The following is an 18949-nucleotide window of genomic DNA, read 5'->3' on the forward strand; positions in this document are numbered from 1 at the left end:
ATTAGATTTTGGGACTGATCCGGATCACCATCTGGATCCAGGAATTTTTTAAAGGATTCTGTACTATTGGGAGATAGGGCTAATGGTGGAGGTCTGCGCTCTCTGAGTGCTTTTTAGTTGGGTATGAAATGAGCACTCCTGAAAGGCTTGGACACAATCAACAATTGCACAAGGTTCTCCGCTTTGTGCTAGACTTAAAAGGGGCAAATAGTCAAACAGATCATGGACAACATTACAACATGCAACTGCAAGGAATTTAGAGATTCATCATCTGCTGTCCGTAATGTCTTCATGAGATTCAGAGGATGTCGTAAAAACTCTGCTCAGAAGGGGCAAGACCGAAACCAACATTGAATCCCCATGACATTAGACCCCTTAGGCAGCACAACATTAAAAAACAGCATAATTCTGTGATGGATATTACTACATGGGTCCTGAGACACTTCTGAAAACCATTGTCAGTAAACACAGTACGTCACACCATCCACAGATTCAAGGTAAGACTCTACCATGCTTGGTTGAAAACTAGGGCTGGGAAATAAATTACAAATTAGATTAAATCATAATATGGCCTGCCGCAATTTTAAAATTGCAGAAGGTGCAGTATTTCTTTGACCTAAAATTTGTGTCAAAACACCTGTTTAAAACCTTTTGCAGCAGCAGCAGCAGAGACGTTATGCATTACATATCATGCAATCATTCTAGTGGCATATTTTGAGAATATTGTACAAAAATATCATATCATTTCTGTATGTTTTTCTTGTTAAATATTAGAATTATATATATATATTTTCATTCCCTTTAATACAACAGTTCATATCCAGTTTGCAAAATGAGTCAAAATCATCACAATTATATATTTTTTCAAAATTGTTCAGCCCTAGTTTTATCTAATATTGTGTTAGCTTTAGTATAGAATGAATTATTGATTATTTTTGTTAGAAAATACATGAAATGAGGATTTTAAGAAATATTTGCATATTAAATTGCAATCGAAATATTGGGTAAAAAAAGAATTGCAATTAGATTATTTTCCCAAATCGTTCAGCACTAGTGAAAACCACTAGTCAGCAACATCCAGAAGTATCACTAACTTCTTAGGTCCTGAGCTCATTTGAGATGGACTGTCCTAAAGGGGAAAATTGTGCTGTGGTTTAGGACTAGGTGGTAATACAGTAACCTGAGGTATTTATAAAATCACATCCATCGTTTTAGTGTGGGTCAATAGGTGGTCAGTCACCTTGCATTCAAAAGGTTGAAGTTTTGATCCCTAGCTTCTGCAATCACATTTTGATGTGTCCTCAGTCAAGACACTTGCTCCCACGGCTTTCCCGGTGTCAGGTAAATGGGTATGGATGAGTATAAATGGGATTAGCAAATACTGATGGCCAATTCTCCAAAGCAAACTCTGCCATCAGTGTGTGAAAGTGGAGTGAAAGAAGTGACAGGGTGTGAATGGGTAAGCGTGACCTGCATTATAAAAGTGCTTTAAGGTAGACAGATGGCAAGAAAAGCGCTATACAAGCTAAAGTACATTCATCATTTACTGTTAAATTACCTTCATGAAGAGCATGTGTTAATAACTAATATTATAAGTGTTTATATGTTATATGTAACACAGCTGTTAATGATGTCAGGCTAATTTGTCAAAAAACAATCCAGGAATAAGAGAAATCCCACATACAGGTAAATCTCAAAAAAATTAGAATATCATGATAAAGTATTTTTATTTTTATTTTTTTGTAAGCCATAATCATTAACATTTTAAGAAATAAAGGCTTGAAATATTTCACTCTATGTGTAATGAGTCTATATACTATATGTGTTTCACTTTCAGAAATGAGTGAAAAAAAATATTGAATTTTTCATGATGTTCTAATTTTCTGAGATGTACCTGTATATTCTCACACATCACTGCATGGCACAGCACGTGCAAGGCTATGGTTCTCGCTAAAGTCACACTGTAAACAGTGCAGTGCTGGTTGTAGTATTATTCATGTCAATGTGAGTTAGAAAACACTTAATTTTTCTTTTTGGTGTATCTGTGATGAGAAATGATCTGAAGTTTATTGTTAATAATATTTGCTGCATACTGCAGCAGCAACATATGGCACAATAAGGACCATCAAACATTTTTAAAAACATGTAAGTTGATGTTGACCCTTTTTATGTGAAGCATATAAAAAGTTTATTGGTAGTTTGTTTGGGGGCCAAAGTAGTTCAACTTTTTATAAGCTTCTGTTACTGCTGAATGAAGCTTGCAAATGATGGGTAACACAAAAATAATAATTATTGCATATATTTATCTGTTTAAAAAGGAAATATTACTTCTCATGTATAGAACCTGTCGGATAATAGTTGAGGATTAATTTCACATTTCCTTTTAATGAGGGAGGAAAGAGAGTGCATATAAGCTATTACACAGAGAGGGAGAGACCGGAAAAAAGGAGAGAGGATCATTTGTTAAATAATATTAATAATACATTTTTTTTATAAGGGCCTTTCTGAAAACTCAAGGTCACTTTACATATATAAACGAATACAATAAAAACAGTAGATAAAAGAAAACGCAGTATAAAATGGGACAAAGTAATTACAGAATATAGGCTATCCTGAACAGGTGAGTTTTGTGTCTGGATTTGAAAAGAAGGAGAGAGTCTATGTTCCGGATGTCTGGTGGGAGTGAGTTCCAGCGTTGGGGAGCAGAACGGCTGAAAGTTCTGCTCCCCATGGTGCTGAGGCGGGCAGAGGTGAGGTGGGTGGAGGAGGAGGATCTGAGGGAGCGGGAGGAGGTGGCTATGTGGAGGAAATCAGAGAGATTGGGGATGGCCTTGAATGCATACAAGAATAGAAGTGGTATGGGGGGGGAGGGAGGGGCAGAGGCGATTGATGTTGTGTAGATGGAAATATGCAGACCGGGTAATATTGTTTATGTTGGCTTGATATGATAGAGAGCTGTCGAGGATGACACCCAGACTCTTAAGCTGTGGGGAAGGAGAGACTGAGGAGCTGTCAATTGAGAGGGAGAGACTGTCAGCTTAGGATAAAGTGGATTTGGTGCCAATGAGGGTCTCGGTTTTATCACTGTTTAATTTGAGGAAGTTTGAGGTGAACCAGGATTTTATTTAGATCGGCAGTTGGTGGTGGTGGTTGGATTTGCTGGAGAGATAGAGCTGGGTGTCATCTGCGAAGCAGTCAAAGTGGATGTGGAATTTATGGAAAATATTGCCAAGGGGAAGGAGGTAGATGATGAAAAGAAGGGGCCCCAGGGCTCTGTCCTGGGGCACACCTGAGGTGATGGGAGAGAGCTGGGATGTGAATGATTTGAGACAGATGAACTGAGTGCGGCCTGAGAGGTAGGAGTGAAACCAGTATAGGGGAGTGGAAGTGATGCCAATAGAAGATAATCTATTGAGGAGGATGGTGTGAGAAATTGTTTCAAAGGCTGCACTCAGATCAAGAAGGATGAGGATGGAGAGTAAACCGCTGCTATGAGGAGGTCGGTGGTGATTTTTATGAGGGCCATTTCTGTACTATGGCTGGGACAGAAACCGGACTGGAATTGTTCATAGAGGGAGTTGTGACTTAAGTGGAGTTGAGTGGTGACTATTTTTATTTATTTTTATTTTTATTTTATTTTTTTTCAAGGATTTTGGAGATGAAGGGTAGATTAGAGATGGGGCAGGGGTTATTGAAATTGTTGGGATCTGAGCCAGGTTTTTTTCAGTATAGGGGTGACAGCTGCAGTTTTGAAGAGTGAGGGAACAATTCCAGCAGTGAGTGAGGAGTGGATGATGGCAGATATGAGGGGGAGCAGAGAGGGGAGGCAGGATTTGACCAGAGCTGTGGGGAGGGGATCAAGCTGACAAGTGGAGGGCTTGGATTTTTGGATGGGGGCTGAGATATCTGAAATTGGAAAGAAGAGAATGGCCGAGAGTGCGGGGTAAGTTCAGAGGAGGAGAGAGGTGATGAATTAGAGTCTAAGTGCTAGTGGATTGCATTAATTTTTTCATGAAAAAAGAGTAGTGGGGAGTTACAGGTGTCGGTGGAGTAGAGGTGAGCAGGTAGGGAGTCCAGGGGTTGGAGAAGTTTGTTAAGTAGTGAGAACAGAGTCCTGGTGTTTCCTTCATTTGAACTGATTAGGTCGGAATAGTAGTTTGATTTTGCTTGAGTTATGGCGTCCTTGTACTGTAATATGTGGGATTTGTGCATTTCTTTGTGGATAGTGAGACCAGATTTTCTATGGAGACACTCAAGTTGGCGACCTTTAGCTTTCATGGACCGGAGTTCAGGGGTAAACCAGGGGCCAGAGTGGGTGAAGGAAACGGACCGAGTTGTCACTGGAACAAGAGAGTTGAGGATGTTGTTTAAGCCATTGTTGTAAAATGCAGCCAGATCATCAGGGGTGGATGGATAGTCTGGAGTGAGGGTATTGTCAATACAGGAGGAGAGGGTATCCATGTTAATGTCCTTTATATTCTGAAATGAGATGGGGCGTGGAGGCTTGGTTATGGAGAGACAAGAGTGTGACTCTGAATGAGAGGAGAAAGTGGTTAGTTATGTGCAGTTCATCAGCTGTGCAGTTGGAGGGGATGAGACCAGAACAACAGATTAAAGCCAGGGCGTGTCCTTTAACATGTGTGAGAAAATCTGAGAATTGACTGAATCCAAAACTCTCGAGGCATGATGAGAAGTGGCTGGTGAGGGGAAAATTCTTATTGTCCATATGTATGTTGAAGTCTCCTAACAGTATTACATTTCGTGATAGGGTGGATAGATGGGTGAGGAGTGCAGCAAAGTCATTTAAAAATTCATTGTTCTCTCTCCTGATGTAGATCAGCTTCTCTGTAAAATGTGAATACTCTCAAAGACTGGAAGCATTGTGTAAAAGAATTCAATTGCCCTTAGAGGCACATGTTCCGCTTGCTGTGCTTGCATTGACAGATAATACTTTTTACCGTGATAATCTCTTGGGGGGTTTAACAGTATTAAAAAATGAATACCACCCAATCCTACTCTAGTCTGATGAGTACGTATTACAAATTGTTTTGGAAATACTGGTTGTTGAGTCCTTGGGGTAAGGTGAAAAGGTCCAGATTGTTATCAGTCCAAAGTTCGAAAACCAGCATCTGTGATGATGATATTGTGGTGTATTGTTGCCCATGGCATGGGCAACTTGAACATATGGGAAGGTACCATTGATACTGAGAGGTACATACAGGTTTTGGAGCAGCATTTGCTTCCATCCACATCTTTTTCAGGAAAGTCCCTGACAATGCCAAACCATATTCCACGAGTTAAAACAGCAGAGCATCGTAGTAGAAATGTATGAGTACTATATTGGTCTGCATAAAGCCCAGACCTGTCCCAGGCCCAGTATGATAAAAATTCTACTTTCAAAAATTGAACAGTTAGTATCTTCAGTCCCCATGCACTTGCAGAGTGTTGTCAGAAAAAAAAAGGCAGCATAACAGTGGTAAACATGCTCCTATCACAACATTTTTGGATTTTGTTCAAATCACTGTTTTCTGATTTTTCCCACACATTTTACACAATGGTCCAACTTTGGAATTTGGTTTTGTAACTAATGCATAAATGTAATGTATCTAGATAATGAATGCTAATAATAGTGTGTTTTTGTGTCTGTGTGTGCTTGCATTTCTCTTTAAGGGTATGTGTGGATCCTGTTGGGCTTTTTCTGTTACAGGTAATATTGAAGGCCAGTGGTACCTAAGAAATGGCACCTTACTGTCTCTCTCCGAACAAGGTAAAACATTTACATTTAAATACAGTACATGTGTCCATGTATAGTCCAGCACACCCACCCCTACATTTGATGCATATTGTTCTCCTGCAGAAATAAAAAATCAGTTTACATTTGCAGATTAAGGCTATGGTTTGATTGGTCATTTGATTTGTCCCTCTCAGAGCTGGTTGACTGTGATGGGCTGGACCAAGCATGCAAAGGGGGCCTGCCGTCAAATGCTTATGAAGCAATTAAGGAGCTGGGTAAGAAAGACATGGCTGAAACTGATAGGGGTAAACATTTTGAGACAGTTTGTTTTCAAAAGCAATCTTGCATACATTTCATATGAATTAAGAAAGAATACATGCACCAACGGCTCTTTCTTCACTTTTACATGTTAAGGTGGTCTGGAGACTGAGTCGGACTACTCCTACACTGGGCACAAACAAAAATGTGACTTCTCCAACAGAAAGGTGGCAGCCTACATCAACAGCTCTGTGGAGCTGTCCAAAGATGAGGGAGGTAATTGATTTCATATAGTATGTCAACAGTTATTTTTAGATATATATTAAATATCTCTTAAGGTTATTGTGTTCGCGCTCAGTAGCCACCTCTGTGCCCTCAGGTGAGCCCCAATATCAACCCACAACCCCAGTTATAGGGGACTCCATCATCAGGAATTTTAGATCTTGCTGAGAAGACTCAGCTATATACACTATATTGCCAAAAGTATTCACTCACCCATCCAAATTATTGAAATCGGGTGTTCCAATCACTTCCATGGCCACAGATGTATAAAATCAAGCACCTAGGCATGCAAACTGTTTCTACAAACATTTGTGAAAGAATGGGTTGCTCTCAGGAGTTCAGTGAATTCCAGCGTGGTACTGTGATAGGATGCCACATGTGCAACAAGTACAGTCATGAAATTTCCTTGCTCCTAAATATTCCACAGTCAACTGTCAGTGGTATTATAACAAAGTGGAAGCGATTGGGAACGGGAGCAACTCAGCCATGAAGTGTAGGCCACGTAATATGACGGAGCGGGGTCAGCAGATGCTGAGGCGCATAGTGCGCAGAGGTCACCAACTTTCTGAAGAGTCAATCGCTACAGACCTCCAAACTTCATGTGGCCTTCAGATTAGCTTAAGAACAGTGTGTAGAGAGCTTCATGGAATGGGTTTCCATGGTCGAGCAGCTGCATCCAAGCCCTGCATTACCAAGTGCAATTAAAGCGTTGGATGCAGTGGTGTAAAGCAAGCTGCCACTGGACTATAGAGCAGCGGAGACGCATTCTCTGGATTGACGAATTGCACTTCTCCATCTGGCAATCTGATGGACAAATCTGGATTTGGCGGTTGCCAGGTGAACGGTACTTGTCTGACTGCATTTTGCCAAGTGTAGAGTTTGGTGGAGGGGGGATTATGATGTGGGGTTGTTTTTCAAGAGCTAGGCTTGTCCCCATTGTTCCATAAACACACTCCTAAACCATGTAGAAAGCTTTCCCAGAAGAGCTGAAGCTGTTATAGCTGCAAAGGGTGGACGGACGTCAGATTAAACCCTGTGGATTAAGAATGGGATGTTACTGAAGTTTATATGCAAGTCAAGCAGGTGAGTGAATACTTTTGGCAATAAAGTGTATCTGTGATATAACTGATAAAACGATTGAGGTACCTCCTAATAAATCTTAAATCACCTAAATCATAATCAATGTAGATACAAGTCATCCACAAGCAGCAGTCTGAACTCCTGAAAACAGACTTTCTCCACTGGTTTAAAACACTAAAAACATACGTTAGTCACATTCATATGGCCAGGCTGATCCTCCTGGGTGGCTGTAAATAGAGTTAGTTGTCTCACAATCAGAGGGTTGTTAATTTTGCAAAGCAGATGGTTACGCCCGTTTCTGTGTTTCTCACTGGTGAATCCATCTTGCAAAGCTCCCACCTGAACCATTTGGGCCCGGTTAGAAAGTGACAGGACCAATCAGCGATGAAGGGCAGTACTTTCGGGTGCAGCGGAGTCATGATGTAAGCAAGCAGCAACAAGAGGCCAGTGCCATTATGGCAGAAAACCTTAACATGGATGCTGCTAAAGCACCAGTTTTTCAGAACTAGACGACATTACTTTGTTAGAAAAAGAACAAAGAACAGGATTGAGTTGTTTTCTTAAGTCGTGTACTGACATGTCTATTGTCATCATGGTTCACATTATGCAGTTCTATATGGAGTTTATTCCTTCCTGCACACGCCCACCTTGGTAGCAGCGACGACGTGACATGTTTTGTTGCTCTCATTGACCCGTAAAGATGTGACAGACAGAACGTTCGTCTAATCACCCTCCGAGTTGACCGCTGAGGTCAACCCTATGGCACTGTTCATATAAAGACTGACTGGCTGGGTAACTCAGTGACTGAGTGAGTGAGCCTACTTCCAAGGGCCTAATATGACAGAGTTGCATTTGCTTGGACTGAATGCTGTCACTAATGGCTGCCTCCACTAGAGCCATACATACAGAGTTGCTCTATTGGTGGGGTTTACTTGTGCTGAAAGCTCTCTAATGTCTGCCTCTACTGCTCTAAATACTCAGATATAGCTTTAGCCTCTGTTTCACCAGAACTGGGCCACATTTATGTATGACAAAGAAGAAAAACAACCCTATAAGCCTTTCATGTTGGGAAAGATGTTTTCACTACTCTGCTGACCTGCTTTGGCATGATTATGTGATAGTTGGGGACGGGGGGGGGGGGTGTAACTTCTTGTGTCAATGCTTGTGTACAATGGCTGCTCGTGTAGCAATTAGCTCTAAGTCACAGCAGCAATTAACGAGTTTTACGAAAAAATGGGCCAAGGAAATATGTTGGCTCGCCTGTGCGCTGTCAGAAACGTACACAGCACTTTATTTCTCCTAAACACCCCCCTCTGTTAGGCACTAACTTACGATGCAGCTTTTGCCATTTTGTATCCTTCCGCCTCCGCTCACTGTTTACTTCACACATCTAGCAAAGGATTCCCCACATAAAAACATAATCGATAGCTAAAGTTCTGCTGTGGCTACCAGAAAAACTCTGAAATTAGAGAGCTCAGAGTCACCTGGCTCTGCCCAATGTGGTGTTGATCCAGCACCTGTAGCACAAACAGTGACAGCGTGATGACTCTTTGTCCACTGGTGAAGACTCCCTCTACCTGTCATCTACTCCTGCCCGCGCATGCACAGATTCTGGCCTGCTAAGGAGCGAGAGAGGTTCCAGCCCTTCTCCTGCTGAATGGAACGCCAACTTTTGAACAGTGTAATTTTACCCGACCTTGGATCAGTGCATTAGCTATACAGAGGTCCAGTATGGAGCGAGAGAGGTTCCAGCCCTTCTCCTGCTGAACGGAACGCCAACTTTTGAACTCATGAATCCTACAGTTGTACTTCTGTGTGCCCGTATACTAAATGGAATCTCTCTGACATCCTGGCTCGCACTGGGAACTGGGTCTTTCTGCTGCATAAATTTCATATGCCGTTTAGCACTGCTCCTTGACTAAAAAGGCAGAAGGCAAAAAGTACAGTCTGTGTCCGGATTAGATTAAATATTATGTTATAAAGAAATTTTTACCCTGACGAGAGTAATTTTTATCATCTGATGAGAGCTGGAAGTAAATAGCCAGAGGATTTATAAATGATGTCCATTGAACAAATAAGCTAGCCACAGTGTCCCTTCTTGTTGACAAAAAAATAAAACTTACGCAAATAAAGTCATCTGATATTAGTTTGGCATCACAATTTGATAATAAGGGGTTAAATCAGTCAGGAAATCAAACCCTGCATACACTTGTCCATGTATTTGGCAGACTTTCTGTTACGCAGGAAGAACAAGAATTCTTTTTCTCCAGAGAGCTGTTGTTTGTGGCCCACTTAGGTAAAAAAGCTTTGTTTTACGAGGCAAAACTCTTTCACACTTAAGACCCGACTATGACAGAAACTGGTCAGAAATATGGCTACATTAGGACAAGCGGTCGTAGTGGAACTGTGCACAAATGGTGAAGTTCTGCTGCGCTAAAATCTTTGTAACTTGTTAAAATCAAATTAAAAATATATAGTTCTCTCACCATCTCTAGAAAAATCCTGCAATCTCTACCAGCCTCTTTCTTTGGGACAGTGTGTATGTTGAGCATGCAGCTGCTACCTGGTGTGTGCTATGCACTCTGCAACGCATAGTGATGGTACCCTTTGCTATCAAGATCATTCATTGTGGCTCATTTAATTCTTTTATTGTATCATTTATTACCCTTTTTCTTTCCTTTTAATGCAAATAGTAAATAAAAGATGAGCAAAAATTTGTTAATATTGAAAACCTAACCTGACAAGCCAGATGGATTTGTTTCACACATCCATCTCGTAAACCTCCCATAGACAGTGTTTGGGAAAGGGCAGAGCCTTTGAAAGAAAACTCGGAGGGTGATTGGATGAATGTTCTGTCTGTCACATCTTTACAGGCCAATCAGAGCAACAATACACGTGACGTCATCACTATCGAAGTGCGCCCCTACCGAAGGAATAAACTCCATATATATAGAACTGCATAATGTGAACCATGGCAACTGTAGACATGTCAGTACACGACTTTAGTCGTATTCAAAAAGAAAACAACTCAATGCAGTTCATTATTGCTGACCTTGAAAAGCAGATGGGATACCCCTGTTTCCTTGTTTTTCACTGGTGAATCCATCTTGCAAAGCTCCCATCTAAATCTATTGGGCTCGGTTAGAAAGTGACAGGACCAAGCAGCGACAAGGTGCAGTACTTTCAGGCGCTGCTTGGTCATGACATAAACAAGCAACAGCAAGAGCTGGTGCAGTTATGGAGGAAGAGATTAGCATGGATGCTGCTAAAGCACCAGTTTTATCAGAACGTGACAACATTTCTTTGTTAAAAGAAGAACAAAGAACAGCAATGAGTTGTTTTCTTTTCAAAAATGACAAAAGTCGAGTACTTGCATGTCTACAGTTGCCATGTTTCGCATTATTCTGCGCCCGAAAGTACTGCTCCTCGTCACTGATTGATCCTGTCACTTTTCTAACCAGGCCCAAATGGTTCAGACGGGAGCTTTGCAAGATGAATTCACCAGTGAGAAACACAGAATTGGGTGAATCCATCTGCCAACCATTTTTTTCCAAAATTATCTTTCTTTTCTCAAAACCTCTCATGTCAGGTCCACATCATGTTACATCATATTTCTGCTCTCGTGCTCCTTCATTTGCATTCATGTCGTGCTTTGGCTTACCTTATCCTGCCATGCCTGGGCCAGGGAAGCACACTGTGCCAAAAGCCCAGAAGAGTACTCACACAGGCTAGGTATACTGGACTAGGCACAGTATGGATTGCCTAGTGTGAGTGTGCCTGTAGATGAACGGTCTGTGAGAGTGGCTGTCTGCAGCCAGACCCCTCTCCAAAATAACAATTTAATCCTTTGATAACCACTAACTATACAGTGGCAAGAAAAAGTATGTGAACCCTTTGAAATAATCTAGTTTTCTGCATGTAATTGGTCATTAAATATGATCTGATCTGCATCTAAGTCATAAGTTTATACAAATACAATGTGCTTAACCCTAATACCACACAAACAATTTGGATTTTTTAAGTCTTCATTAAACAAAGCCATTAAACATTCACAGTGCATACATACAGTCCATTGCAACATACACGCCGTGCTTAACACTTCAACACAAACTATTACAACAAAGAGCTAACCAGCAGTCAGTTCTCATCAGACACCATATTAAAACTCAGCATTTCAATAAACCTGGGATGTTGCCGTCTTATTCTTCATAAGCTGACGGACACAACTGCAGCTGCTGGTCACTTAAAACTTTAAAATCCAACCATGGTGGTTTATGTGGAAAATAGAGAAAGATAAACGCCCACTGTTAATACTTCAGTCCTCTAGTCAACGGATCTGCTGAAGCAGAAGTTATGCTTACGGCTGCTGCTTTGTGTTTATGTTGCTAATATGTCTGCAAGTCCTCCAGGTTTTAGCTTCATTATATCCAACATCGATGATTAAATCAAAATCCATCCATATCCGTCATTTATTAACCAGTCCACCATTAGACAAATTGTCCAGAAATGGACACGATACAGTACTGTGGCTACTCTCCGTAGAAGTGGGCACCCAGCCAGGTTGACTTTAAGGGCACGATGCAGAATGCTCACAGAGGAAAAGAAGAACCCTAGAGTAACAGCTTAAAGGCTGTTACTGTAGAACAAGTCAATGTTCTACAATGTTCATGAGTCTACCATTCAGAAAAAGATTGAACAGGCATGGTATCCATGGCAGGACACCACAGAAGAAGCTGTTGCTTTCCCCCCAAAAAGTCACCGCATGCTTGAAGTTTGCCAATAAGCACCTAGACACTCGCGGAAAAGTTTTGTGGACTGACGAAGCTAAGGTTGAATTGTTTGAGAAGAACACACAGCACTACTTATGGCTTAAAAAGGGTACCACTTGCCAACATGCAAATGTAGTCCCAATAGTAAAGTGCAGTGGAGGGAGCATCATGATTTGGGGCTGCTTTTCTGCTTAGGGCTTGAGCTGCTTGCCATCATTAAAGGGAAAATGAATTCCCAAGTATAGGTAAGTATGGGTAAGGAAGGTATCCTACAGGATAATGTCAGGGTGGTTGTCTGCCGGCTGAAGCCCAGAAGAAGTTGGGTGATGCAGCAGGACAGTGACCCTAGATATTGAAGTAAATCACTAAAGCATGCCTTTAAGAAAAATAAAATCCTCTTTTTGGAGTGGCCTTGTCAGACCCCAAATCTGAATCCAATAGAAATGCTGTGAAATAACCTCAAGAGTGTCATTCACACCAGACAGCCCAGGAATAGCCCAGGTGAGCTGAAGCAGTTCTGTGAGGAAGAATGGTCCAAATCTTCCTCCTGAACATTGTGCAGGTTTGATCAGCAGCTACTAGAAGGACTTGGTTGAAGTTATTGCTGCCAAAGGAGGTTCAACCAGTTATGAAATCCAGGGTTAACATACTTTTCTATTAGCTCTGCTAATGTTTATTGGCTGTGCCCAATAAAGACTTTATAAATTACAAGTGTTTGTGTGGTATTAAACACATTGTGTTGTCTATAATTTTGACTAAGATGCAGATCAGATCACATTTGATGACCAATTAATGCAGAAAAATACAGCATTTCCAAGGGTTCAACATACTTTTTCTTGCCACCTCAGGGCCATCTCCAACCTTCCTTTTATCAGTTAAATGCTGGAAAAAATAGTCTACAAACAGCTGCACTATTTCCTTACCCTTATAAATCTGTAGGATGTGTACCAATCAGGTTTCAGAGTCTATCACAGCACCTATACTACCCTTGTAGAAATAATCAGTGAACCTTAATGCCTTCAGTACAGTTGGTTAAAATCATATCTGCAGGACAGAATATTCTCCATTTCACTTGGTAATTTCTCATTTAAAAAATTGTATTGAATGCAGTGTGCCACAAAGTTCAGTTTTCGGCCCGTTGTTTATCCACCCTTCACATGCCCCTATTGGTTCCATCATACAGAAACCCACTGTCTCCCATCATTCACATGCCAGTGATGCACAACTGTACATGTCTGAAACTAAAAATAAGCATAAGCTGAGGTTTTTAAATTTAAATAAAGCTTTGATTCAGCTCTGTGTTTATTTTAATTAAAATTATTTATTTTCATTTTTTACTCTGCTTCCCATTTGAGGTGTTATTTTTTCAGTTGCAGGTTTAAAGAGGACATACTTTACCCTATTAAGACAAGTTTATATTGTTTTCAGAGGTCCCCAAAACATGCATGTGAAGTTTATTGCTGAAAAAACACTCCAGTAGTGGATTTTTGCACGTGTAAACCCCCCTCTGTTTCAGCCCTTGTCAGAACAAGTCGTTTCTGTGTCCGTGGCTTAAAATGGTAATTAACTGTCTGATTACACCCCTGACCACACCCCTCTCAGGAAATGGATGCAGCAGTCCTGATGATACAGACACTTTCATCCAAAGTTTAGGACCTAACTGGGATTTGAACCATCAATCTCCAAGACCGTAGTCAGCAGGGTAACCCACTGAGCTATCAAGTATCTCAACTGGTAGCTGAGAGGATCAGTAGAGGAGGGCGGAGAACAGCTTGTTTCAGCACACATTTTCTGAAAGGTGGAGAAAGAAAGGGGGAGAGGGAACGGATTTTTCTGGTACTTGAGGGGATTGTGGACAGGCCAGGGGCACATATTTGAGTTAGAAAAGCCTGAAAAAGTGATTTTTGCATACGTCCCCTTTAATGTTTCAGATTAAAAACTTTTTGTTTTACACTCAAACCTTTTTTTGGTTTCAAATTTTTTTTTCACTTTTAGATCATATTTTTTCAGGTTCAAAACTTTTTGCCAGCGATGCACAACTGTACATGTCTGTAAACATTTATTTGACATAGACTGTAACATTGATGCTGTGACATTTAATCATACACAGGTCCCAGATGCACGGCTGTCAGTGTTTATAGCAAAGTGCTAATTTTCAACACCTGCCTATGGGAGACTTTTAAATCTACAACCTGTAGCAAAATTTGTAAAATGTTTCTTACATCTCTAAAACCAACATGTGACCAAAATATATGCTCAGTAAGTGAAAGTACTTGGAAAAACAGCCTTAATTGATGCCCTACATTAAAGTCTAACAAAGAAAACAGCCAATCATTGTTAAGAATTGTGGGGTGCAGCAGAGAAGAGAGGTGGTTCAAAATATGCAACCTGCAGGAAACTGACTAACTTCATAGAAGTGTTGGCGCTTGAAGACGATTAGAACAATATGATTTGGAAAAAGACCTTGAGATAGATCAGACAGAGGAGCAGATGAGCTCCATTCATGCTGTTATTTGCTGCTGTAATCCTTTTATCATTCTTTTTTTTTTAACTTTAGGCAGGACCAACAGACAGCTGAAGTCTTTTTCTGTATTCATCCTAATCACTTAAACTTTCAAATTTGTTCTAGAGACTGTGTTTCAAGGACTGAAGTGTTAGGTCTATGCATTTTTATGTTGGTATTGATACTGGCTAAAATCAACTTGTAAATATTGCCATATTGTATAAACCTCAATTTTGTTAATCCTAGTCAAACTAAGAAATAGAGTGAAGTACAAGTTTTATGTTCTTATGTGGGCCTTTTTAATGGATTTCTTGAAGGCCAATTCAAAAAGACCAATGGCCACAGTTGGCCCACAGGCCATAGTTTGGACACCCCTTATGTATTTACTGAGTAATAAGAAACTATTTGTAACATTATTAGAAATTCATTAAACACTGTTAGAGTTTGGTCCATATTGTACTATCACAGTGGGGTAAAGTAAAGTCGTACTTCATTCATCCTCAAAGGGAAATTCATAATGTTTGTACATTATGGCCAATTATGGGCATTATGGGTCTGATGTTTATAGAGATAATATAGAGCTAATGTAAATGAATAAATCCCTCTTTTCTCTCTAACACAGTGTAATGATAACATCAGTACTATTAGAGTTAAATGGTACATAAAACAAAAAATCTGTCACCAAATCGCGTCTTTACCCTAACAATACACACAAGTTTATGCAGCATGGGGCTGTATAGATCTACTCCGACGTGCTCCTGTCTCTCTCCCTCGTCTCTCCTTCATACACTGCTGTCTGTCTGTCCGTGTCATATCAGACCTGTATGCTAAATTCAGACACATATTAGCTTGTTAACCAAACAGCAGCAGCTACGATATTAGTGAAGAGAAAATGCATCGTTTTAAACATGAGTATTTAATCAGAAGTTACCGCAGACTGAGCACTCTGTCTGCTCACTGACAGCCAACACACCCTGACCATCCGAGGGTATTTGGAGAGGACAAGGAGAACAGAGAAACAAGCTAGCAGATACTCTTTTTAACATTGTCCAGCCTACCTGCCTCAATAAAAAACATAGGATTAAAGCAGTGCTCCTCTTAAACATGACGAACACCTGTACAACGTATGTCCTGAGCCTGTAGTTTTTGTGGCAACAGGTAAAACTGTGCTCCTGGCATGCACGCATCTCTCTCACCTTGTCATCGCACGGGGAGGGAGGCAGGAAGGAAGGGGAGTGGGGATATAACGCTATAGGTTCTGCAGACTTGTTATCTTCCACTACTCTGCATAATTGGTCAAAACTGCTTCACAACGCTGCTGCATCGTGCTGTCAGACGGCACGTGCACATTTCCCTCAGAACTCACATGTCCGCAGCTTTTTGCGTAGTTTAGAGAGGCAAGTCGTACCAGTGTATATACATGTAAAATTGCGTACCTGGTACACAAAATGCGTACAGGTTGGCAGGTCTGTCATCGTACTGTGAAGAAATTTCTGGATGAGACAGCGCACAGATGGGTATGTGCAGATAAAGGCATAATGAGGAAGCTTTCTCTGCCAGACAAATTCATCAGATGAAGGAAGCAGCTGCTAAAATGCCATTACAAAGAAAATACAGAAATATATAAAGACAAATTTTCCAACGCTCTTGTTTACTGATGAGTACCATGTAACCCTGGATGGTCCAGATGGATTGAGTAGTGGATGGTTGTTTGATGGCCACCATGTCCCAACAAGGCTAGGAGTCATGTTTTGGGCCGGAATCATGGGGAGAGAATGGTAGGCCCCTTTAGGGTACTTGGAGGTGTGAAAATGACCTTGGCAAAGAATATAGAGTTTCTACCTGACCACTTTCTTCCATGGTACAAAAAGAAGAACTGTGCCTCCCCCAAACACTACACACGTGTATATAAAACAAGAAAACATCTGGTCTGGACCAGAAAAAATTTGTCTATAGGTTTTGAATTTTACTTTTGATATCAAGTGGGGTTTTTTTCTTTTGCTTCAGTCACATTTTTTGTTTGATCCCGAAGAAGTGTTATTACAGTCTTTCTGACCCAAAATTCATTCCATAAACTTGAAGTTCTTTTAAATGTGGTTTTAAAACACTGCTTTCTCCCATGCTTTTGGCTTTTGTAGACTTTGTGTGTGTTCATGTACCTGTGTCCCGTGTGTATGCGATTATTGAGACCTTTGTGTGTGTGTGGGTAAGTTTGTAGTGTTGTATGGGATGGTATAAAGTTAAATTAATGTGCTTTAATTATGTGAATTTGCTTTTTAAGCAATTTGTTGTTTTTATTGTTTACATTTTGTTGCTTTCTTTAATCAACTCTGAGTAAACATTTGTATGAAATGTGCCATGCATTAATGGGGTCTTGCTGGGGATATATATGTGTGATAGTGTTAGCTTTGCAAATTATGTCAAATTACTAAAAATGACTTGTTTTAAGAAACAAGATATAAGTGGATGTTGCAAAGCATTTTTACTCAGTTGTGTAGGGTTAGCGAGGAAGCACCTTAAATGTCATGATCACTAAGTTTTGGGGATTTTCTTTTCCAGTATTGGCATCTAACATGTTCTAGTTCAAAGAACAGTCATGTTGCAGAGATTTATGGATGTTGATTTTGCAGATAAATTTATTGAAACTGGAAAGCTCAGTTAGACACAGGCTGTTTAATTTTTTTTCTCTCCTCAGAAATTGCAGCCTGGCTTGCAGAGAATGGACCAATCTCGGTTGCTTTGAATGCCTTTGCTATGCAGGTATTTAGATTTGCCGTTGCTAAAATTATGTTACAATCACACATTCACTAAAATTCACTAACATTCACTGAAATATATCATCTTAAGACTCCTGTAAATTCCTGTAGTTCTACAGGAAAGGTGTGTCTCACCCTTTGAAGATTTTCTGCAACCCTTGGATGATCGACCATGCCGTACTATTGGTGGGATATGGGGAGCGTAAGTGTATTTATTCTTTTTGCCTAGTTCCTACTCCTGTGTCACTTCTGTTTGTCCTGTTAGCAGTCACTCCTGAATAACAAGCATATTGTTTTGAAAGTTAAACTATTTTTGTAAACAAAGCTCCATGGCTGTCAAGTGTGCTTCATGAATGCTTCTGTTTTCTTAGGTAAAGGTATTCCATTCTGGGCCATCAAAAACAGCTGGGGAGAGGACTATGGGGAACAGGTAAAATAATCAAATCTAAAAACAATCTTTGTGGATTTGAAATAAGTATTTAGTTTGGGATGGAGAGTGTTTTTTTTTTTTTTTTTTTTTTTTTATTACAAGTGACTCCACATTTTTGTTTCACAATTTAACCAGGTAGAAGTTTAATGTTTTACACTGTTGCTTGTTTGAATAATACAAAGTTGTCTAAAAGCTATCTATTCTTTTGAAAACTGTCTTGAAATGAAAGGTGTTAGGAAGATATTGATCAACAAAAATCAACCATGCCTATAAAAAGTATTCTCCCTCTTGGATGCCTTCCCTTTTGATCTTATAAATCAATCGTGATCAAATAATTTGGCTTTTTGACTCACAAAAAATAACAGAAATCAATGTTGGTTTGAGGTCTTTTTTGGGGTCTATCATGATTGATTTACATACACGCAGCTCCTACCCAGTCCCACATCTCACATTTGGGGCCTCAACTTGATGGACTTGCACGATTTTGCCAAACTACAAAAATTTCCAATGGGAGACATTCTTCTGTAAAGTTTGGCGAGTCTTTAAGCATGTTAAAGCCTCCAAATTAGTGATTCCTTTGATAGAAAAATGACACAGTAGGGTCCACGCCGTCCCTAGGTTGGTGCTCGAGCCCTAATTAAAGGGTAGTACATCCGTGGGGTGAACACTCTTAATAGGAATTGTATATAAAGTTGTGAAAGCATGTCCTTCTCTCTTTCTTTCATACAGGGTTACTACTACCTGTACAGGGGTTCTGATGCTTGTGGGATTAACAGAATGTGCTCGTCAGCTGTTGTCAACTAAACATTGTTTGTGTGTTTGTACACACACACACACACCCACACACATACATATACATATATATATATATATACACACACAGTGCTTAACAAATTTATTAGACCACCTGTAATTTTGTCTCAGAGACCATACAGCATCATGAAGTGCTTCCATGCAGACTCCTTCATTTTCAGTGATCTCTCCATGTTTTACCATTTTGAGGAATTTGGAACTGATTTCAAACTGAATTCACCTTTTTATACCCAAATTTGAGCCAGCTCACTGGGCTTCTCTGAGAAGTCAGAAATTAATCAAGCATAACATTCAACCACTAAAACTAATTTTTCTCTTCAGGAA

General features: G+C 40.2%; 1 protein-coding gene across 2 annotated transcripts in view; it reads left to right on the plus strand.

Moving 5' to 3' along the window:
- The window catches only part of ctsf (cathepsin F), a 38907-nt gene extending 20164 nt beyond the window's left edge, over nt 1-18743 (plus strand). For both annotated transcript variants that reach the window (XM_041797170.1, XM_041797171.1), the window contains exons 8-14: nt 5671-5767; nt 5929-6009; nt 6149-6268; nt 17322-17386; nt 17494-17584; nt 17754-17812; nt 18542-18743. In XM_041797170.1, the coding sequence (XP_041653104.1) occupies nt 5671-5767; nt 5929-6009; nt 6149-6268; nt 17322-17386; nt 17494-17584; nt 17754-17812; nt 18542-18616 (588 nt within the window). In that variant the 3' untranslated portion in view covers nt 18617-18743. The remainder of the gene's footprint in view (nt 1-5670; nt 5768-5928; nt 6010-6148; nt 6269-17321; nt 17387-17493; nt 17585-17753; nt 17813-18541) is intronic.
- The last annotated feature ends 206 nt before the right edge of the window (nt 18744-18949 follow it).

This window comes from Cheilinus undulatus, linkage group 10 (assembly GCF_018320785.1).
Source record: "Cheilinus undulatus linkage group 10, ASM1832078v1, whole genome shotgun sequence".
NCBI classification, from domain to species: Eukaryota; Metazoa; Chordata; class Actinopteri; order Labriformes; family Labridae; genus Cheilinus; species Cheilinus undulatus.